This window comes from Pollicipes pollicipes, unplaced genomic scaffold (assembly GCF_011947565.3).
Source record: "Pollicipes pollicipes isolate AB1234 unplaced genomic scaffold, Ppol_2.1 Scaffold_4881;HRSCAF=5763_pilon_pilon_pilon, whole genome shotgun sequence".
NCBI lineage: Eukaryota > Metazoa > Arthropoda > Thecostraca > Pollicipedomorpha > Pollicipedidae > Pollicipes > Pollicipes pollicipes.
The window spans coordinates 33,263,900-33,286,713 of NW_023596576.1; the positions used below are offsets into that span (position 1 = coordinate 33,263,900).

Below are 22,814 nucleotides of genomic sequence, written 5' to 3' on the forward strand. Positions count from 1 at the left end.
GTGCTATTGTCAAATAGCATTAGCACGTATGACTCATTTGCGCGGGTGTCGATTTGTACTCTTGTGTGAGGAACACTACCCAATGTAGTGTTGCCCCCACCCCCCCCCCCCCTCCCCCAATGTTGGCTTGGGCCCCTCCATATTTTTGGCTGGAATGCTACGAAAGCGTAGGTAGTAGCTGGCCATCACCCCAAGGCTATCTTCTTTGATCTGTCTGCGTACCGGCGCCACCATGGAAGATGCAGCGGGGTAATTCTATCCCGTAGCCACAAATTTATTTCCTCAAATGGTGGGTTACTTTAGGTAACGAAGCTAAGCCCATTTAGATATGACGTGTTTTATTTTTGGGCCGTGAAAGGGGCGTCAAAAACTACCCCTTAAAGCACGTGCTTTACTGAAAAGTAGTTAAGTTTTGGCTTCTGCTGACCTTCGTACTTTGCCAGGACGTCCAACACACTTTAAAATGTTTGACGATACTCCGGACAGAGCGTTTTCGTGAAAATGGCCATTTAATTTTGGGGTAACTAAAAATAGTGAACTCGGCCTAATCGACCATTGCATAAAGTCTCATTATGTATAACCCACGCTCAATGACACCTCGACTGAAATTTAGAGACAAGTTTCATGGCATGTTTAAATGTCTTTCAAGAGGCAACGCAGCCGTTGACATAGTAGCTACCCTGCTGCGACACTTGTGCTGCCTGGTGGAGCTAATCGGCTCTCCTTTCATCAGAGGCCCGCTGCCTCCATTTTTCATGTGCGCTGCGTTGGGATCCGTATAATGTCGCCGGCGAGAGAAAGGAATACTGTGCCAGCTAAAAGAGTGGTGATTTTAGATGACATTGATATCGAATCTTAAAATGCATTTATCGTATGTGACAAGTGTTTTTATAGACACAAAAGACACCCCTGTGTTTGGCGCCTGCAATGCATAGACATAGGTACAACAAACACGCAATAGACGTTGTGAAGTCATAGAAAGACGCTTGCCGTTACACAAGACGCACTGGTGATAAACTCACCTCACTTTTTGCTCCAAGAATAGAAGACAAACACACAACAAGCTGCATCAAAGCATCAACATTTACCAGATCCAGCCGCAGCAGACGTCACAGCTGGACGCCTGCGCAACACGCCGCTTCACGCCACTCCCGGCAAGCCCGGCGGTGGCGCCCATGTCGCCGGCCGACTTACATGTTCTGCGTCCTCCGAAAGAAATGATGATGACGGCCGTGGTGACGCACGTGGCGCAGAATGTTTTCACCGTGATCACCGGCGTCAGCGCCATAGGTGTCAGCTGGTGGGCATGGCGGCCGGCACTGAGTCAGCACTGGGTTCGCGCACCGGTCGTCACTGTTCAGCGCCCTGCCCGGCGCCAGTCACTCGGTCAGCGCTGGGTACGCGCCGGTCGCCGCCCGATCAGCACTGGGCCGGCGTCGGCCGGCGTCGCTCGACCGGCGTGCCGTGCCGGAGTCTCGGCCGCCACTCGATCAGCGCTGGGACGGCAACGGTCGTCGTTCGCGCCGCTCGCGCCCGCCGCGATCGGCCGCCTCGGTCGGGCGCGTCGGGCGATTTATCATCCGAGAGAAACTCGGCGTTTGAATGGCGCGCGGTCCGCCGCCTGTAATCGCGTAGGCGGCGGTCTGTTTTAGTGTGGCGCCGGCGGTGGCCGCCGCTTCCGTCCAGGCCGGGCCGGTCTCACGCCCTCGCGGCGCGGGGCCACCCGTGCGGCGCGCACACCGATCCGAGGCCCGAGCCGGCGGCGCCGGCCGGCCGGTCGACATCGCCGGGCCGCGCTGGCCTCGACGACGGCGGGACGGACGGCGGCGGGACTCCGCCCCGGGGTGACGGCCTCTGGGGCGGCCGGGCCTCCGCTCCGGGGTGACGGCCTCCGGGGCGGCCGGGCCTCCGAGCCGGGGTGACGGCCTCCGGGGTGGTCGGGCCTCCGCTCCGGGGTGACGGCCTCCGGGGCGGCCGAGCCTCCGCTCCGGGGTGACAGCCTCCGGGGCGGCCGGGCCTCCGAGCCGGGGTGACGGCCTCCGGGGCGGCCGGACCTCCGCTCCGGGGTGACGGCCTCCGGGGCGGCCGGACCTCTGCTCCGGGGTGACGGCCTCCGGGGCGGCCGGGCCTCCGAGCCGGGGTGACGGCCTCCAGGGCGGCCGGACCTCCGAGCCGAGAATGCGCGAGCGCGGCTACCGGCAGCCGGTCGGCAAGCACAGAAGCCGGCCGCCGGTCCGGTTTGTGCGTGCATAGAGGCAGAACAGGACCGACGCACGCTCTCTCTCGCGCGCGCGCAGACTGCCCCGACGGGTCGGCTCTGCGGACCACGTCCGCATCGGCGGGAGAACCGGACCCCGAGGAACCGACCCCGGCGCCAAGACCTAACCAGGAACAAGTCGCAAGTGTGTGTGGTCTGGTGGAGGGGGGGGGGGGGGCGGCATGCACGGACGTTATCTGAGCACTGGACCGAGCGGAGCTCGCCTCGGGCCGCCAGCATGCTGTGAGCGCACGCCGCACACCGTCAGCATGAGCTACATGGCGAAAAAACGATGACGCCGGAACAGTTGCCACCGCACAGCGGTCTGCTGAAGACCTGCTCCTGTGTCAAGGTAACCAAACGACCGGGACCACTGAAGGTCGGCCACTGCCACGAACCGACACCGGCAGCAGCGGCGACAGGTGACGACCCTCGCCGCACGCCGGGCCGCGGCGAGGGACGGACCACCCTGCCAACGGGCAGGCCTCAGCTCCAGCCCGCAAGCGGCGATGGGACGGACCACCCGGCCGACCGGGTGCAGCCCCCGGCCCCAGCGCCACGGACCACCCGGCCGACCGGGCAGCCCCCGGCCCCAGCCCGCACAGCCGGCGATGGGACGGATCACCCGGCCGACCGGGCAGCCCCCGGCCCCAGCCCGCACAGCCGGCGATGGGACGGACCACCCGGCCGACCGAGCAGCCCCCAGCCCCAGCCCGCACAGCCCACTGACGGCCCGCCGGGAGCCATCAGCCAGTCCCGGAGGCGAGCTGGGGCAGTCGCTGGTGACCCGCGGTTGGCGCTGTCGGTCGCCTGAGGCGCCTGGCCGGCGGCGCGGCCCTGCCGGGTCCGTGACTCAGATGGGGGGCTGGGCATGGCGGGCTTGCGAGCACAGTCACACCCTCGTCTCAGCCCGCACAGGACAGGCCTGTACGGTGACGCTGGGGGAGAACGGGGCCGACGACGCCCGTCGGTCGCCCGGCACTCGCCGCTGAGGGGCCCAGGCCCGCGCCGGGGCGCACAGCCCAGCCCGGCGCCGGCCCGCCGGCGGACGGCGGTCCGCGGTCTGAGGGCCCGACCACGGCCGCCGCCCCGGCCCGCCACGTGCAAGTCAGCGGGCCATGACCGGCCGATGCACGGCCTTCACGGTCGTCCGGCGACGGCGCACCTGGGCCGCCGACTCATATGCAAATGGCGGTCGGCCGATGTCCGGCGATGACGCGCGGACGTCGGCAGCTATCCGCGACCGGTCTCGGCCTGTCGTCCGGCGCCCGACCGCGCGTGGACGTCTCGCCTACTGCGCCACCGCCGGCAGCACGACGGCGATCAGCGCGCGGTCGTTAACGCAGATGGGCGATGAGGAAACTGTGAGCGTTCAGAAAACTACGAGTTTCACAACTTTGCGACATCTGCCACTTGTCGTTGCAACACTAGGGCATAGGTCGCACTTAACACAGCATGCAGGCGTCCCTGACCCACTACCGTTCACGATCTCAGCCCCTGGGAGAGAAGGGGAGAGTGACTTTGGAATGCGGACTCGGATGGTCCCCTGAGCGGGGCGCGTTCTGAGTGCTGTCGGCACGAGAGCGAGCAGCCGGCAGCGCCCGCGGTCTCAGCGTCCACCGCCATAGCGAGCCGAGCCACACTTTATCTCTCCGGACGGCTGCCAGACGTAAAGCTCACTTAATTGAATGTGGGCGGGCATTAATTTTATGTCCCGACACCGGGCGTCCCGTAATCGGGCCATTATCGCACAAACAAGACGATCGCCGGCGCTGAGTTCATTACCGCCGGCCTGCCGTAACGACCAGCGGCTGCCGGGCCCCGGCTGCTGGCCGCCGCCAGAGACCAGTGACTGCCGGGACCCGCCTGCTGGCCTGCCGTAACGACCAGTGGCTGCCGGGACCTGGCCGCTGGCCGCGCCTCCGGTCATGCTGGCCACGCCAGCTGACAATACGCCGCGTCCCGGCCGTCGCGAGAACCAGCGACGTCCGCGGCGCGTCAGTCTGGCGCCGCTCCGGAGACGAAGTGCCGGGTCTCCCCTCCTCCCGCGTCTTCTTCCAGTGCTCCGGTCGGCCAACGGCGCGCTGCCCCACCAGCCGCCTCTGGGCCGGATTGGTGTCCCCGACAGCGCCGGACGGGCCGGCGCCACCCGTGTACCGAGCCTACAAAAAGCGCGCGCCGCTCTGTTTGTGTGGCCGCGCGGCGCCGTGCGACAAGAGAACGGCGCCTCTGTGCGACGCAGATCAATTACAGATAGCCGGCCGACCGCGCGCGCGCGTGCCAACACGCCCGGCGGCGGTCTGTGGACACGGCGGCAGAGATTGAACCCTGGGCAGTTGACACAGCGGCAGAGATTGGACCCCGGGCAATTGACACAGCGGCAGAGGTTGGACCCCGGGCAGTTGACACAGCGGTAGAGATTGGACCCCTGGCAGCTGATACGGCGGTAGAGATTGGACCCCTGGCAGCCGATACGGCGGTAGAGATTGGACTCCTGACAGCGTACACGGCGGTAGAGATTGGACCCCTGACAGCGGATACGGCGGTAGAGATTGGACCAGGCAGCTGATACGGCGGTAGAGATTGGACCCCTGACAGTGGATACGGCGGTAGAGATCGGACCCCTGACAGCTGATACGGTGGTAGAGGTTGGAGTCCAGGCAGTTGATACGTCGACAGAGATTGGGGCCTAGGCAGTTGATATGGCGACAGAGATTGGACCCCAGGCAGTTGATACGGCGACGAAGTCCGGACTGCTGCCAAGGCGGCAGAAATCGGAACTCAGCTAGTTGACACGACTAGAAAGCTTGGGCCCCGGGCAGGTAACATGGTGAGGCACCGGTATCCGTACACGGTGAGGGGTCATGACCGTCCTGACCGCGGTGGCAGAACTGGTGCAGGTGACTAAGACGGTCACAGGTCGCCTTATGCCGGCCCACTGGACCGGGGCTGGAGTGTTGGGAGATGAGATGGCGGAGAGCTCCTCCCGTTTTTGTCCGACGCCGGGAGTTCCGTCGCCCACGGCCTTAACAGGGCGGCCTCGTACGTTCTGGCGCGCTCTGTGCATAGCCTGGACACCCAGACAGCAGCTCTGAGTGGTAGATTGGTCAGTCAGCCCGGGCTGATGTGGCATCGTTTCAGACCACACCGCGACCAGCAAGGCTTCGACCAGCTACTGTGGCGTCATGACAGAACGAAACCGACAGCGGACACGAATCCGAGGCAGACGATGCTGCACCAAAACAGATCATGATACCGGTCCTGGTATAAAGAATGTGGAATGTGGAATGTGGAACATATACACAGAATGTGGCAAGGAGAATCGCTGCTGTGTTCCGAAAGCGAAATTCCGCTATTCTAGGGGAGTCGTGTAACCATGACCAAAAGGCACCAAGGGGAGAATTGGGGTTGTTTGCACCACCTGCCGTAAACATCGGATCGTCAAGGTGTTTCCAACACAGGAGGCAACGTGTTGGTCCATAACGAATTAGGATGGACCGAAACGTAGGCAAATAAATGATGCTGTTGCCGACTAGCTGTGATCGATCGACCCCGTAACTGTTCGTCCCCGTTCCCCCTCCCCCGTCCCCACTCCTTTGATCCCCAGTGTTTGTCCACGCCAACACCTCACCCCGAAGCGGCTCCGAACACCGGCCCCCGCCGAGCCCACGGCGAGCCACACGGAGCCGCATCTCGATGCTCTAACCACCAGAGCGTGGACCCTCTACGAAACGTGGTGCGTATCCCAGTCATCATCAGTTGTTTGACACACCGCACCAAACAAGTCACCGCGATTCGGTCCAATTTTAGAGAGCGCCGACGCTAATGCCGCAGCAGCAGCTTGATCTAGCACGCGCTCGGGTGGGGGGCAAATTGACCCCCGAAGATTTTTCCGGAATGCTTTCCGAACGCCACGGTGTAGCCGCGCCGAGTAATGAATCGCTGTAGATTGAATAGCGGATCGTGTGGTATCAAGAATTTAGATATACCTTGTCAAGTTACTCCCCACGGCAGGTCAATGTCGGCCATTCAGCGAAGTCAATTTCTAGGCAACCGTTCAATCTGATGAAACAACAGAGTGTTAGACGAAGCCAGACACCTCTGAGATACTTTCTTAGGCGGCGCAACAATTGAATAAACAAAGTCCATTGACCTAGAGTCAGGTACAAAGGTCAGACCAACGTCAAAACCGGCCTGTTTTGTTGCTCTGGGGCATATTGTATAGGGTAGTTTGTGGTGTATATTTCGAGTTCATTGATTACAGGAACCGCATTATACATCCTCCACGGACTTCTTAAGAACAGAGTAGGTCATTGATAAACATGACCGGGGTCAACGCTTTGTTTTTAGAAACATACTGCCTGGCGCAATCCTTGTCGCTTATTCAAATGCAAAACTCAAAGCAGTCTTGTATGATTTTGGCATCAGTCTTAAACGTAGTCAGTGGCTGCAGCAGCTTGCACAAATGATACACCAGAATGTCATACACGGATGCTCATACAGCGGGCTCGACAATGACGCTGATAGGATTATCCTAACAGGCTTTGGCTGTGAGCTGACAAGAGAGCTTTGACAGAAGCAGTGTGTTTGTGACGTGCTACTGCATATCACGTCACAGGGCACATACACCAGCCATAGAGCAGGGGCTCCACGTCACTCGAGCTGCGGTGAACTGAACGCAAGAGCTTTCAATTCGGCTTTTTAACCTGTTTTCTTTTTTGAAAGGGCATACGTTTCATGTTCTCATTGTCAGGTAGAAAACCGCAGAGCAAGAGCGGTATTGAATCATGGCCGTGGAGTTATAAAGCAAGCAGATGACGTAAGATATTGGATCCCAAATCCTGCTGTGCAATCACTCTCAACGCTTTAATGCACCTTCCACTGCTATCAGTATCCTCACTATGGTAGAATTTCTCATACGCTTTCACCTCGTGATGCCGGTGTGACGTTCCGAGCAACATCCAACTCAATCCGATCAGATGCTTAGGGAATAAAGAAGAGCCCTCCAGAAGTTACTTCCCTTTCTATTCAATTCACAATGCGTAATTATCGTCCGCGGTGGAGGCTACCTTTGAGACTGACTTGGCCCTTGGTTTTGAGACTGGCTCTAAAATGTCATTCAATGAGCCCGTGTTAATTCGATCAGATTCCTGGCGGTCCATCAGTGATCCAAAGCGTTCTGAAGCTCGCTTAATCCCATGACTGGTTTCCCGGCCGCCTAAACGACGCATTCTCCCCGTCCCAATAAAATGCTCCACATTCCCGTCAGGTCGAACTGACGGCTACATCAGTTAATGTGACAGGCCGGCGGACAGGCGTCGTAGGCGTCCCTGGGCACCGCTCACTGATTCCCGCCGCGTCCCCGGTCCGAGGGCCTCGCTCGCGCGCCGCGGTTGACACAGGGCTCGCTCGCGGGCCGCACCGGCGCCGCTCACCGCTCACCGCTCACCGCTCTCACTGCCGCACACGCACCGTGACGACTGGCGCCCGGCCGGCGCCGGCGCCGGCGGTCGGCGGTCCTTCCGCCAGGCGGCGTGCGGGCCCGCCCCCCGCCCCGCCCCCTCCCGACGACGCCCTGTCCCTGCACGGGCCGTAGCCGATGGCCCGCCGTCCAGGGGCACGCCATCTGACGAGAAATACCCACGAAACACTGCAGACACCTGCACTGTAGCAGAAGTGTGGGAGTCTTTGTGACGCGACGTCAAAAGCCGTTCTTCATCGGGAGCATCGGACAGCCAAAGGCCAGCATCGCATCACTTCCGACAAATTGCAGCTCTGCACAAATGCCACCATACACGACATTTGTGCTGCCGGCCCCAGATAGGCGCCAGCCACGGCAGTGTACGCCATCGGCCATGCACGTCTCCTTCGCCGGACCACGCCATGGACACCTGTCCAGTGTCACATCCCTGCCGGCCCAGCACCGCCGCTGCCCGCCCAGACTCAGGTGGCGAACGCTGTCCTCACAGGGCACCAGCAGTCCTGCCGTCCGCCGACAGACGCTACGGTCGGAGGCTCGCGGCTCGCCGACCCCGACCGGCGGCGGCGGCGGCCGACAGCCGCTCGGCTCACCTTGAGCGGGCCCGAGTGGGGCGCGGCGTGCAGCGGTGCCGTCTGGAGGGGCCGCGAGACGGCAGCCGTGCGCGCCGCCTGCGTCGGGCGGCGCCCGATCCTATCACCGGCGGAGGGCGCGCCGGCCGCTGACGTCAGGCCTGCCGTCACGCGGCCCCATCCGGGCCGGGCCGGGCCAGGGCCGACACTGGTGCGAGGTCCGGGCCGGGCCAGGGCCGACACTGGTGCGAGGTCCGGGCCGGGCCAGGGCCGACAATGGTGCGAGGTCCGGGCCGCGCCAGGGCCGACAATGGTGCGAGGTCCGGGCCGGGCCGGGCCAGGGCCGACAATGGTGCGAGGTCCGGGCCGGGCCGGGGCCGACACTGGTGCGAGGTCCGGGCCGCGCCAGGGCCGACAATGGTGCGAGGTCCGGGCCGGGCCGGGCCAGGGCCGACAATGGTGCGAGGTCCGGGCCGGGCCGGGGCCGACACTGGTGCGAGGTCCGGGCCGCACCAGGGCCGACAATGGTGCGAGGTCCGGGCCGCGCCAGGGCCGACACTGGTGCGAGGTCCGGGCCGGGCCGGGGCCGACATTGGTGCGAGGTCCGGGCCGCGCTAGGGCCGACACTGGACCGAGGTCCGGGCCGGGCCGGGCCTGGCCGGGACACTGGACCGAGGTCCGGGCCGGGCCGGGACACTGGACCGAGGTCCGGGCCGGGCCAGGGCCAGGACACTGGACCGAGGTCCGGTCCGGGCCGGGCCTGGCCGGGACACTGGACCGAGGTCCGGTCCGGGCCGGGCCTGGCCGGGACACTGGACCGAGGTCCGGGCCGGGCTAGGGCCGACACTGGACCGAGGTCCGTGCCGGGCCGGGGGCCGACAATGGACCGAGGTCCGGGCCAGGCCGGGGCCGACACTGGACCGAGGTCCGGTCCGGGCCGGGCCTGGCCGGGACACTGGACTGATGTCCGGGCCGGGCCAGGGCCGACACTGGACCGAGGTCCGGGCCGGGTCCGGGCCGGGCCGGGGCCGATATTGGACCGAGGTTCGGGCCGGGCCGGGACAATGGACCGAGGTCCGGGCCGGGCCAGGGCCGACACTGGACCGAGGCCGGGCGGGACGGCTCGCATTTCGCGCCGGTCACGTTGCCGACCGACTGCTGCCTTTTTATCGCGGCCGCCATGGCTGACTCATGTGTGCCCGATATCTGACGTTATTGGATCCACACGGCGGCTGCGGCGGCGAGTCGCGCCGCCAGCTCAGCGGGCTCGACATGGCACAGCGCACCACGTGACCGTATGTCATGTCTGCCTGGGCCCGCCACCTTGTCACGGTGCGCTACGGCACTGCACGACGGGGCAGGACACGGCTCCCCATCATGCGACACATCTTCGTATCTGACCAGCGGGCTGCAATCTTCTGGACTCGGAGGCGTCCGGGGGCGTGTGCACATCATCAACAGATGGTTGTCTGATGGCATCGATTGATAGAACGCAGCCTCATCTCTGTATTCATTCAACCAGCTGGAGTCTGCTCTCACAGGTTGTGGGAAATACCCGCCGCTAAGACGACTGATGGGCGTTAGACGACTGTGGATTACACATCAGCCATCACTCAGCCGCCCGATATGCAGCCCCCGGACTGCGCGGGCGATCCCACGAGAGGTGGCCGTGGCCAGACATCTGGCCCTGGGGGACGCGCCCTGCCTCGTCCCCCGGCCGAGGCGAGCCTTGTGTCGAGCTCGGCCACGCGTCTGCCGGCCGGCCCCAGACGGACCTGGCTCCGAGCCGGGGCTGCCCGACAGCTGGCGCCCACGCCGCCCGGCAGAGGTGGCATTGTTGGCCGATTAGCCGATAGCCTTTCAATACAGAAGCCTGACAAACGCCCGGCCCCGACGGCCGCCGCCATTCAGCGGGCGCCGGAAGAGGAGACTGGGAGACGGACCGGCATCTGATACACAGCCCCGTTCGTCTCACGGCGCCACACGGCGCCTGCGCCACGGCACCGGCTGCGTCGGCTTTTTGTAACTGAACAGGGCCGTGAAGCCAGGTAATCGCCAGGAATGGGGTGAAATGCACGCACCCGGGTAGGGTTCATAAGTTCTACTCGTTTTCACTGGATATCTTTGCGGCAAATTCGTGAACTACTGTAAAATGCCTCCCATAACAAAATTTAAAGCGCAGGGAAGTACTAACAACACCGCGGGTGTTGTGATCAACCAACATCAACTTAGCACCCAGACTATTACGAGTCGAGTGCCCTTCAGCTGCCCTTCGCGGCCGCCAGACCCGTGTCTGATCCCGGCGTCTGGCCCGGCTCACCGACCTGGCACTCCTGCGATCGAGACACATCTCAGCTGGACAGACGAACTGATGCGGTGCCAGCCGAGGAAACGGCTCTCAACCAGTAACCAGCTACAGTCGATTCCAGCCTCACGGGGCTCGCTTCGGCGTCCACCTGCAGCACCGACAGCCCAGTCTCTGCGCCTGGGTGCCCGACGGTGGCATGGTTACTGCGGCGTGATCGCATGCAGTGTGTGGATGCCCCCAGGGACCTACCTCGGCAGCCGGCCTGGCGGTCATACTTGTTCTCCTTGCAGCGGTCACAGTGTATCCCCTCGACGTTCTCTCGGCACTGCAAGGTAAAGGAAGGTCAGCCAATGTACTGCTGTTGGTGTGGCATGCGCACAGTGAATTCTGTCCAGGCAAAAGTTGTTGTTCAACTTTCCTGCGTAACGTGGCGGCATTTGAAATTCAACTGAACTGTTGAAAATGAACACGCTTTACCGGGAGCTGAAACTTATCGCATCTTAATTTCATTTCGCAGCAACGTTCGTTTCTCGTGTGGTGCTGAAGTGCTGTCCCAGCGCATTGAACACAAAACATGGGTGACATGCAATCTTTCCAGCTCGCAACGGTCTCTAAAGGCACGAGCCACGCGGGCGCACCGCAGTCTGCAGTGACGGTCAGCGCGTGGCCGGTGGACGGGGGGGGGAGGGTCTCCCAGCCCACTGAGTGTGTGGCCGGTGGACGGGGGTCTTCCAGCACACGAGTGTGTGGCCGGTGGACGGGGGTCTCCCAGCCCACTGAGTGTGTGGCCGGTGGACGGGGTGGTCTCTCAGCCCGCTGAGTGTGTGGCCGGTGGATGGGGGTCTCCCAGCACACTGAGCGTGTGGCCGGTGGACGGGGGTCTCCCACCCCACTGGGTGTTGGCCGGTGGATGGGGGTCTCCCAGCACACTGGGTGTGTGGCCCGTGGACGGGGGTCTCCCAGCCCACTGAGTGTGTGGCCGGTGGACGGGGGTCTCCCAGCCCACTGAGTGTGTGGCCGGTGGACAGGGGTCTCTCATCCCACTGAGTGTGTGGCCGGTGGACAGGGTGGTCTCTCAGCCCGCTGAGTGTGTGGCCGGTGGATGGGGTGGTCTCTCAGCCCGCTGAGTGTGTGGCCGGTGGACGGTGGACGGGGGTCATCCAGCCCACTGAGTGTGTGGCCGGTGGACGGGGGGGGGGTCTCCCAGCCCACTGAGCGGCCCGGGCCACCTCGTGGCCGGAGCGGTCGGCTCTAACCGGTTCCCACTCTCCATAACTCGTGTGATATCTCGGCGTGGGGGCGGTTCAGGCAGTCGGGGCGTAACACACAACACCTGGCGCGGCTGAGGGGGCGCGCGAATCCCGCAGAACCATTATCGCTATGACCTCGACCCAGAAGAGCGCGCTGGCTATGCCCCCAGCATTGCGAAGCTGTATCTGTCATAAAGTCCGCGATCCCCACTCAAGAGCCGATTTGCTGGGCTGGGAGGAAAGTGCATCAAGGTCGCGCAATGTCGGCCACTTGACGCACAGCCGACGGAATGACAGCATTGCAAACATACCGATCTTCTCGGATAGGGCAATCTTGCCGACACCCCAAGATCCCAAGGTAAGCATAAACCGCATTCCCGAGGCCCTGACTATCTGACGACCCTATATCTTAAACGATCCAAATTAGGTGCCGTCATTTCGCAGCGCAAATAACACTGCATGAACAGCACAGCCAATGATTACCTTTGGCGCCTTTCTTTTGTTTCAGCTAATTGGCTCTGCCGGGAGGGACGGTGCAGGAGCAGCGGGGCAAGCAAGCAACATGCTTCTCTCCTAACTAGGGCGGAGCACCGGGGCCGGCCGCCGAGCCGGCGCACGCGGCCGCGCTGGGTGGTCTGCCACATACCGGGCACTGGCCATCGGGGGCGCACTGCAGCTCCAGGGAGCCGATCGGGTCGCAGGTGCACGGCAGGCAGCCCTCGCGCGAGAAGCCGAACATGTTGACGGCGCACTGGTCACACTTGCGGCCCACCACGCCCTCTCGGCAGAAGCACTGGCCGCTGCTGATGTCGCAGCTGGTGTTGAACGAGCCGACCGGGTCGCAGTCGCACTCCTCGCAGCCCTGGCGACGGGCGGTCAGGTCGGGTCAGGTCAGGCACGGGCCGCATCACATCCGTCTTCATCGCGAACTTAACAACGGGAGGTCAGGCGAGCAAGTCGTGTCAGGTCCAGTCAGATACAGACCAGAAGACACTCCCTGCAATCCTGGCGGCAGGTCAGGTCAGGTCAGGTCAAACACAGACCGGGAAACAGCCAAACAGACCAGGAGACAGTCGAACTCCTAGCAACTTTGAAGCGTAAACATCATGTCATATCAGGTCACGTCAGGTCAGGTCAGGTCAGGTCGGACAAGCCCTGACGACAGGCAGGGTTACCAAGGTCAAGTCAAGCCGATCAAGCCAGGTCGGACCAAAAACAGACTGGACGGCTGTGTTCACTTTGGCGATTGAATGCCAGGTCAGGTCAGACACATACCGAATCACATCCGCACTCATAGTTTTGAGAGCGATATGTCAGGTCAATTCAAGTTAGGTTAGGTTGGGTCAGATCGTGTCCGGTCACACGCAGACCGGTCCACAGCTGCGCTCATCACTGCCCTGGCAGCCGGGGGTTAGGTCAAGTTAGGCCAGGGACCAACGCAGTCACATACACTAATTTGGGCGGGTAAAAACAAAGGTAAAGTAAGCTAGCTAAGCAGGTAGTGTGAAGATAACTACGGCCAGCTAGTAGTGTTGAAAAACGGGTGATACCCAACGCCACAAAGCAAACGCTCTCAGAAACAACATGAAATGAATGACCACGACCAAAACAACGACAAAATTTCGGCAACACAAGTGATGCAATACAGATAACGCGATTGGGGGCAGCCGCCTCGGGGAGGCTGCCGGCCGCCCGTGCCACCCCCGCCCACCTGGCCGCTGAGGATGTTCCAGTAGCCGTTCACGCAGCGTTCGCACTTCTCGCCGGCCACGAACGCCTTGCACTGGCACTGTCCGGACAGCTGGTCGCAGAGGTACGGCCCCTCCGGCTCATCCTCCAGCTGCATGGTGCCCACCGGGTTACATCCGCAAGTGCGGCAGTCACCCTTGGGTAGCGCCAGAGGGTCGCCGAAGTAGCCTGGGGACACGCGAGGTGGCCATGTCGACTGGGACTGGCATTCCGTGTTTGTGCAGAGGTCACGCTCTCACAGCAGAAAGGCGAGATCGGTTTATTTGACCGTTTTAATTGTGCATGTAGAGCTGACCTCAAATGGCATTAGTTGATCACGGGAGGACAACTCAACTCTTATGTTCTCTTTTCGCTTCCTGTTCAGCCATTGTCGCGTAACGGTAGCTCACTAGGTACCGCATGAAGAGACGGCGGTCCCACCACACCGGGTGCACATCGCACCGACGTGTTGGTTATGTTTTACCACGAAACCCAGTTTCGTGGTTTCCACGAAACAGGTTTCGTGACCTTCAAAAACAAAACCCAAATCCTAATTTCTTATTTCAATTTTTTCAAAACCGGGTTTCGCGGACTGGCGCGGAGCGTAAAGTGCCATCCCACACACAGATTTTAGTCGGCTTTATCTGAGCGGATGGCACAATCCGCCGGCGTGGGCCGTGAGTGTCGGACTACGTGCCTCCTTTTTTATCGCGCCCGCGATACGTTCCTATCATATACTCCTGCGATGCTGCGCATAATTTAGGTCCTGTGCAAAGAATGTAGTTGAGAGCATACAGACCATTGGGAATTTATCACAGTATCTTTTGAGGGCAGGCTCAAGCTATCGCCTCGACGATTTTTAGGAGATTCCTGAACCACCCACTGATATTAGGAATGCAATTAAAGAGTTTGTATCTGTCATCAGTTGAGCTCTCCAAAGCACGTAAATAATGGCAATGCGCTAGTTCTTAAAACGCGTATAAAAAAATCACTGTGGTGGTCCGTGAAAACCGAAGAATGGCACACTTGTGATCACGAAAAAATGTCTCTGTACCGGTCTGATACCACTCAGCGCATAACATAAAGGCCAGAAGCAGAGCAATCTTATTTATTTAATTTCATTCATCGGAGAATGACAACACAACGAAGTTCATTATGTTCGTGCGCTGCCAAGCGCATTAAAAACAACTGCTTAATTTGTAACTTCGCCTTTATTGCCTGATCACAGGTGCGCGACTGCGTGACCGTTACGTGCACCTTTGTCTGGTCACGTGACGTCCTCACCATCTGTGCGGCGGGGGCCCCGTCCCCTTCCGTACCAGCCGGGACCGGTCGTGTCTGCGGCCGGCGGCGACGGCCGAGGCTGACTGCCGTCGCCCACGTGACCGGCCGGCGGAAGCGGAACCGATCGGGTCGGGGGCGGCGCCATGCATGAGATGGCGTATCCCTACGCGCCGCATACTAACGCCAGCCGCAAATGAAGGGCTCCAAATAAGGCGGCGGAGTACGCCGAGCAAGGTCCCGCCGCCAAACCGGTCGCCGCGGCCCCGGCGGAGCGTCGTCAAGGCGCTTGGCAACGCTGAGCCGGCGCGGCGCGTCGCCGAGACGCTTTGTCATCCGTGAACTAAGCACGCTGACGTACCAGACACGGGTGAGCCGCAGATATATTCGCTTAGTAGGTAGCTGAAGCATTGGTGATCTGGTTACTACAGTGAGCGACAGCAAACTGGGTACTCTGTGGGCACTCAGCGTGGCGAGCACTGTCTCGTCCAGCCAGGTGTGCATCAGGCCTGGTTCCGCGGTTTTAGCCGAAAATAACTGGGCGATAAGTCAGCCTAATCGACGCCCTGAGCTGAGGGTTGAGTCGAGTTGTGTTTTGTGTTATCAGGGCGCTGTGTTTGGATGGTGGGAAAAGGGGGCCGACGCCTGGCCCTAGTGGCACAGCCCGCGGTCCGGCAGGCTTTGGACGCCGGAAAAGGGGGCCGACGCCTGGCCCTAGTGGCACAGCCCGCGGTCCGGCAGGCTTTGGACGCCGGAAAAGGGGGCCGACGCCTGACCCTAGTGGCACAGCCCGCGGTCCGGCAGGCTTTGGACGCCGGAAAAGGGGGCCGACGCCTGGCCCTAGTGGTACAGCCGCGGTCCGGCAGGCTTTGCACGCCGGAAAGGCCTGGAGAACTGCATAAGAAGTCGGAACTGGTCCAGTTTGCACTCAGCAGCTGCGTGTGGTGCTGATAGTGGCGCGGTCGGCGGTGGGACGCCGCTGCCGTAACAAAAGAGCGCCAGCCGGTACTTAACACTGCACTAAAAGATGTTAGCAACAAACCGTATTAGTAGCGCACGTGACGACGCCAGCCTTACGGCCTGGGCCGCGGCCTTAAAACGAACTGCAGACTAATTCGCCTATTTACCAGCCGTGTTCTCATGACCAACAGCTCCATCGCCATCGCCAGGGGCGGCGCTAAGGAGGGGGGGGGGGGGGACACGTTCCCTCTACCATTGGATGGGAGCGGGCGGTGGCCCTATCCTGACACCCTTCTTGCAATATAAGATCTATTTTTTGCACAGGCTTTCACTAAGGGGCCCCTGCCAGCAGCTTTTCCGCAATTAAGTTCCCTCACATCGATGGGACGGCATTGCTAGAAATACCAGCACGATGCTGCTAGGACTCCAAAAGGCCGCTTGGGTATTTTCTCCTATACTGGCAGAGCACATTCAATGACGTTGCCTCCGTGCCTAGAGTTTAAAGCTGGATTACGAGGTGACTGGAGCATCACCTGCCTGCAACCTATGTATATCAGACATTTTTGAAGGGAAAGGTGAAAAGTGGTCAACGAATTTAAGTGTACCTACGCACTGCGATGCTATGTCCTTAAATCCCTAGGTACAGCTACTGTTTACTTACGCTCGCGTCAATGCAAATCACCTTTCATCGTCCTTTCACTGTCGTGTTTTTGCGGGAGCATTAGAACGCAAATAGACTCAGCCGTGCAATTTTGCGTATCCTGTCTGTTCAATGTGCAGCTTGAAACATTCCAAATATACGTGCCTTGAATGATAGCGTCATTATACAATATCTTCTTTACCCATCACCGTACTAGAGGGACTGGAAGGACTGACTAAACGGACTGGAGTGTACTGTGGCTCTATTATAACTATATTTTAATATGGTACAACTATATTTTTGGAAAAAATCGCCTTTCAGTGGTTTTTGGTATGATTATGTTTCTAGTTGAATTGAAGACGGGGTCCAGTCAGACTAGCCAAACTAGTCAGTGGTTATAGAAATTATTGCTCGTCATGTTTCCAGGGCTTATAAAAAAGTGGCGCAACGGAGCGACTTAAAATCTGTAGTAGTAGCCTTTTATGTTTCTCGTTTGCACCAGGGGAATCATTTGAAGTTCCAAGCAGGTAACTGCGCCAGCCGAGGTCAGCCTGAGGTCAAAGCCCAAAAATTAGAGCTCTGATCACTTGTTTAGGCACGGAGAGATTCGGTGAATATTACAGGAGCGTCCGATATATGCAGACATGATCATTTATTGGTCAATTTTTTATTTAAGCATTCTATGCAGCTAAATGGCTTTGATAGCTATGGCTATGGCTATGGCTGATGGCTATGGGTTAACTCGCAACGCAGTGGTTTTCAGCGAATATCCCGGCAGTGCCTGGCCGAGTTGCCAGGAGCCAGCTTTACAAGTTAGAACATTGCCTCTGAGTGACCAGATCGGTGTGTTTTATACATTCCAATTAAACACATCGTAACAGGTTTAATATCTTTCGTTTCCCGAAACTTAAAAAAAACATAATCTAAGTTTTTAAATAACATTTTAAAAGAGCCTTGCCGCCTAAATGCGAGCCTTCTAACTGAATGGATTTCTGGGATCAGAGCTCGTGCTAATCAGTACTTGTGTGAGCCCTGACCTCTACCATTCGATCGCGCAAATCCAGGCAACGGCCGAATTTAGCGGCGAAAGTTTAACGTGTCGCAATGCTCGGCACGGTCCGTCCCGCTCTCTGACGTCACCTGACCTTTTGAAACCGGCGTTCAAGCCTTACCGTGGCTGTGAGGTAAATAGGCATGAAAACATTACCCAGCGAAGCCTGTTGCAAAGTACATACACGCCTTAAAACTGCAGTACATTATATGCCCAATTGGCTCAGATGATACCCTGCGCTGCGCTGGAAAGTCAGCATACTGCAATAAAACAATCCCTGCCGGTATGGTGCAACGGACGGCCTTCCACTTTGGGAGGGAAGAGGATGATGGCCGTTAGGTCAACTCTCTCCAGTCAACACCCGCCAGGTCAATGTTAAATTTTCGGAAAATTGTGGGTCTCAGTCCCTGCCTCCATCCCCGGTCTCGCGCCCCTTGCCTTGCGGTGGTGCAGCGCAAGACACGTGAGGAGTTTGCATAGCAATGATCATTTATGAAAATGCCAGCTAAACGCATGATTTGTCATCCATTTTGTCATCCCAATTGTTCTGATGATTTTACGACTTCGCCCCCCCCCCCCCCCTATTAAAAACTGTTGTCGCCGTCCCTGGTCACCGCTGCTCTGTAACGTCCCGGAGAGGCCACCGGAGGTTCCGCGGCAGTCGGGGAGGGGGCGAGCCGCATCACCGGCACTCATCCGACCGGGAGAGGCCGCCAGAGGATCCGCAGCAGTCGGGGAGGGGGAGAGACGCATCACCGGCACTTATCCGGCAGGCAGCGGTCGCCCGAGGTTCCGCGGCAGTCGGGGAGGGGGAGAGACGCATCACCGGCACTTACCCGGCAGGCAGCGGTCGCCGGACGTCCCGCAGCAGTCGGAAAGGGGAGAGACGCATCACCAGCACTTACCCGGCAGGCAGCGGTCGCCAGAGGTTCCGCGGCAGTCGGGGAGGGGGAGAGACGCATCACCGGCACTTACCCGGCAGGCAGCGGTCGCCGGACGTCCCGCAGCAGTCGGAGAGGGGAGAGACGCATCACCGGCACTTACCCGGCAGGCAGCGGTCGCCAGAGGTTCCGCGGCAGTCGGGGAGGGGGTGAGACGCATCACCGGCACTTACCCGGCAGGCAGCGGTCGCCGGACGTCCCGCAGCAGTCGGAGAGGGGAGAGACGCATCACCAGCACTTACCCGGCAGGCAGCGGTCGCCAGAGGTTCCGCGGCAGTCGGGGAGGGGGAGAGACGCATCACCGGCACTTACCCGGCAGGCAGCGGTCGCCAGAGGTTCCGCGGCAGTCGGGGAGGGGGTGAGACGCATCACCGACACTTACCCGGCAGGCAGCGGTCGCAGCTGAAGCCGGCCGTGTCGTGGATGCACTTGAGGCACTCGCCGCTGGTGCGGTTGCAGTTGCCGACGGCGTTGGGGTCAACGTTGCCGTTGCAGTCGCACTCTCGGCACGGCATCTCGTTGTCGGGCTCGCCGAACCAGCCGTCGATGCAGATGTCGCACTTGTGACCTGAACGCGGGCGGCACGCCGTCACCACACGGTGCGCGCGATGCAGACGGCGGCCAGACGGCAGGAGCGGCCACCAGAGAGCTGACCCCCTCTGGCCATGCTACTGCCCACAGTCATATCTCCGAACTCGTCAAGTGCGAGGACAACGACAAACGGGGCTACAGTTATGCGCGACAAGCGGCAAGCTAAGCGCAACATAAATAGATCGCTGTTTGTGATCGTTCACTGGAAAGGACATGCATTCTTACCACTCAATATTTCCGCTACGACAGTGGGAGGTGAAATTATCCTACCACTGCTCATAGACGTCAACGTATCGCCTTTCGAATCCACAAAACCCAGCCTGCCCTTCTGTATCGAGAATCCCAAACCCAGCCACCCCAGCCTCTGCTATCCGAGGCTGGTCCGACGGCGCCCGGCCGGCCCCACTGACCGGTGTATCCGGTGGGACACTCGAGGCAGGCGACCGTGTCCTCGTACAGCTCAATGCAGGCGCCCTGGCCCGGGCACGGACACGGCTTGCAGTCGTCCGGCTCGCCACCCAGCGCGTTGCCGTAGAACCCGCGGGCGCACAGCTCACAGTTGTCCCCAGCCGTGTTGTCCCGGCAGATGCACTTTCCTGGGGGACAGGACGCCGGTCAAATGTGCGTTCTCGGGCGCTGAAGCCGTCTACGAAAGTGGGATACGCGGTTATTTGTGCCTGGTCATCACGTCACATCTCAAAGATCGCTTACAGGCAGGGGAGCGTCTGTCGTCCATAGCATTCCATTCAGCACAACATCGGTTTCAGGCTCTGTTGCGTATTTTAATAAGATTTTTCAGGGAAAAGTGGCACAGGATTCGGAAAGGAAACAGTTGGCCGGCGTCAAACGCAGGCGGTCAGTGTCAGTTGGCAGTGGGCATCACTGCGTTTAAAACACTTTCAAAAAACATATGAGCCCAGTGGTACTTAGCATCATCTACGCACCACTCTATGTAAGTTTTAAACATGGAGGGCAGAACAGGTTAAATCAATACCTGGCTGGTTTCAGTTCACCACTCTCGACTAGCTTTATACATCAAGCGTAGCTGGCATTAGAGTCCAACATGCTTTCAGCGTTTTATTGAAGAGACAGTGTGCCTCTCTTTTCAAGCATCATTTCTCTGTTTATGTCAACGATACAACGATATGCAAGTATACACAGACTCAGTTCCGTTACCAATCCTCTAGACTAAAACAGCACCTAAAACTTCCCACATCTCGGCCCCACCACGAGCCGAGAGTCGGTCATCAGACCCAAGCACCAAAGACGGCCCGGGGGACACCCTCCCCCGAGACGGCCGGGGACCGAGACGGCCGGGTACACCCTCCCCCGAGACGGCCCGGGGTACACCCTCCCCCGAGACGGCCCGGGGTACACCCTCCCCCGAGACGGCCCGGGGTACACCCTCCCCCGAGACGGCCCGGGGTACACCCTCCCCCGAGACGGCCCGGCAGACACCCTCCCCCGAGACGGCCCGGGGTACACCCTCCCCCGAGACGGCCCGGCAGACACCCTCCCCCGAGACGGCCCGGGGTACACCCTCCCCCGAGACGGCCCGGCAGACACCCTCCCCCGAGATGGCCCGGGGTACACCCTCCCCCGAGACGGCCCGGGGTACACCCCTCCCCCGAGATGGCCCGGGTACACCCTCCCCCGAGATGGCCCGGGGTACACCCTCCCCCGAGACGGCCCGGGGTACACCCTCCCCCCGAGACGGCCCGGGGGACGCCCTCCCCCGAGACGGCCCGGCAGACACCCCTCCCCCGAGACGGCCCGGGGTACACCCTCCCCCGAGACGGCCCGGGGTACACCCTCCCCCGAGACGGTCCAGGGGACACCCTCCCCCGAGACGGCCCGGCAGACACCCTCCCCCGAGACGGCCCGGGGGACACCCTCCCCCGAGACGGCCCGGCAGACACCCTCCCCCGAGACGGCCCGGGGGACACCCTCCCCCGAGACGGCCCGGCAGACACCCTCCCCCGAGATGGCCCGGGGGACACCCTTCCCCGAGACGGTCCAGGGGACACCCTCCCCCGAGACGGCCCGGGGGACACCCTCCCCCGAGATGGCCCGGCAGACACCCTCCCCCGAGACGGTCCAGGGGACACCCTCCCCCGAGACGGTCAGGCAGGACACCCTCCCCCGAGATGGCCCGGGGGACACCCTTCCCCGAGACGGTCCAGGGGACACCCACCCCCGAGACGGCCCCGGCAGACACCCTCCCCCGAGACGGCCCGGCAGACACCCTCCCCCGAGACGGCCCGGGGGACACCCTCCCCCGAGACGGCCCGGGGGACACCCTCCCCCGAGATGGCCCGGGGGACACCCTCCCCCGAGACGGCCCGGGGGACACCCTCCCCCGAGATGGCCCGGGGGACACCCTCCCCCGAGATGGCCCGGCAGACACCCTCCCCCGAGATGGCCCGGGGGACACCCTTCCCCGAGACGGCCCGGCAGACACCCTCCCCCGAGATGGCCCGGGGGACACCCTCCCCCGAGACGGCCCAGGGGACACCCTCCCCCGAGATGGCCCAGGGGACACCCTCCCCCGAGACGGCCCGGCAGACACCCTCCCCCGAGATGGCCCGGGGGACACCCTTCCCCGAGACGGTCCAGGGGACACCCTCCCCCGAGATGGCCCAGGGGACACCCTCCCCCGAGACGGCCCGGCAGACACCCTCCCCCGAGACGGTCCAGGGGACACCCTCCCCCGAGATGGCCCGGGGGACACCCCTCCCCCGAGACGGCCCGGGGGACACCCTCCCCCGAGACGGTCCAGGGGACACCCTCCCCCGAGATGGCCCAGGGGACACCCTCCCCCGAGACGGTCCAGGGGACACCCTCCCCCGGGATGGCCCGGGGGACACCCTTCCCCGAGACGGTCCAGGGGACACCCTCCCCCGAGATGGCCCGGGGGACACCCTCCCCCGAGACGGCCCGGCAGACACCCTCCCCCGAGACGGTCCAGGGGACACCCTCCCCCGAGACGGTCCAGGGGACACCCTCCCCCGAGACGGTCCAGGGGACACCCTCCCCCGAGACGGCCCGGCAGACACCCTCCCCCGAGACGGTCCAGGGGACACTCTCCCCCGAGATGGCCCAGGGGACACCCTCCCCCGAGACGGCCCGGGGGACACCCTTCCCCGAGATGGCCCAGGGGACACCCTCCCCCGAGACGGTCCAGGGGACACCCTCCCCCGAGACGGTCCAGGGGACACCCTCCCCCGAGATGGCCCGGGGGACACCCTCCCCCGAGATGGCCCAGGGGACACCCTCCCCCGAGACGGTCCAGGGGACACCCTCCCCCGGGATGGCCCGGGGGACACCCTTCCCCGAGACGGTCCAGGGGACACCCTCCCCCGAGATGGCCCGGGGGACACCCTCCCCCGAGACGGCCCGGCAGACACCCTCCCCCGAGACGGTCCAGGGGACACCCTCCCCCGAGACGGCCCGGGGGACACCCTCCCCCGAGATGGCCCAGGGGACACCCTTCCCCGAGACGGTCCAGGGGACACCCTCCCCCGAGACGGCCCGGCAGACACCCTCCCCCGAGATGGCCCAGGGGACACCCTCCCCCGAGACGGCCCGGGGGACACCCTCCCCCGAGACGGCCCGGCAGACACCCTCCCCCGAGATGGCCCGGGGGACACCCTTCCCCGAGATGGCCCAGGGGACACCCTCCCCCGAGACGGCCCGGGGGACACCCTCCCCCGAGACGGCCCGGCAGACACCCTCCCCCGAGATGGCCCAGGGGAC

The 22,814-nt window shown here is 61.8% G+C and overlaps 1 protein-coding gene across 1 annotated transcript in view; it reads right to left on the minus strand.

Moving 5' to 3' along the window:
* The window catches only part of LOC119100276 (laminin subunit gamma-1-like), a 54,318-nt gene that overhangs the window by 27,455 nt on the left and 4,049 nt on the right, over positions 1-22,814 (minus strand). Inside the window, exons 2-6 of the mRNA XM_037223383.1 lie at positions 19,469-19,654; positions 18,850-19,035; positions 13,578-13,783; positions 12,513-12,728; positions 10,866-10,941 (exon numbers count right to left, since the gene is read on the minus strand). Coding sequence (XP_037079278.1) covers positions 10,866-10,941; positions 12,513-12,728; positions 13,578-13,783; positions 18,850-19,035; positions 19,469-19,654 — 870 coding nt within the window. The remainder of the gene's footprint in view (positions 1-10,865; positions 10,942-12,512; positions 12,729-13,577; positions 13,784-18,849; positions 19,036-19,468; positions 19,655-22,814) is intronic.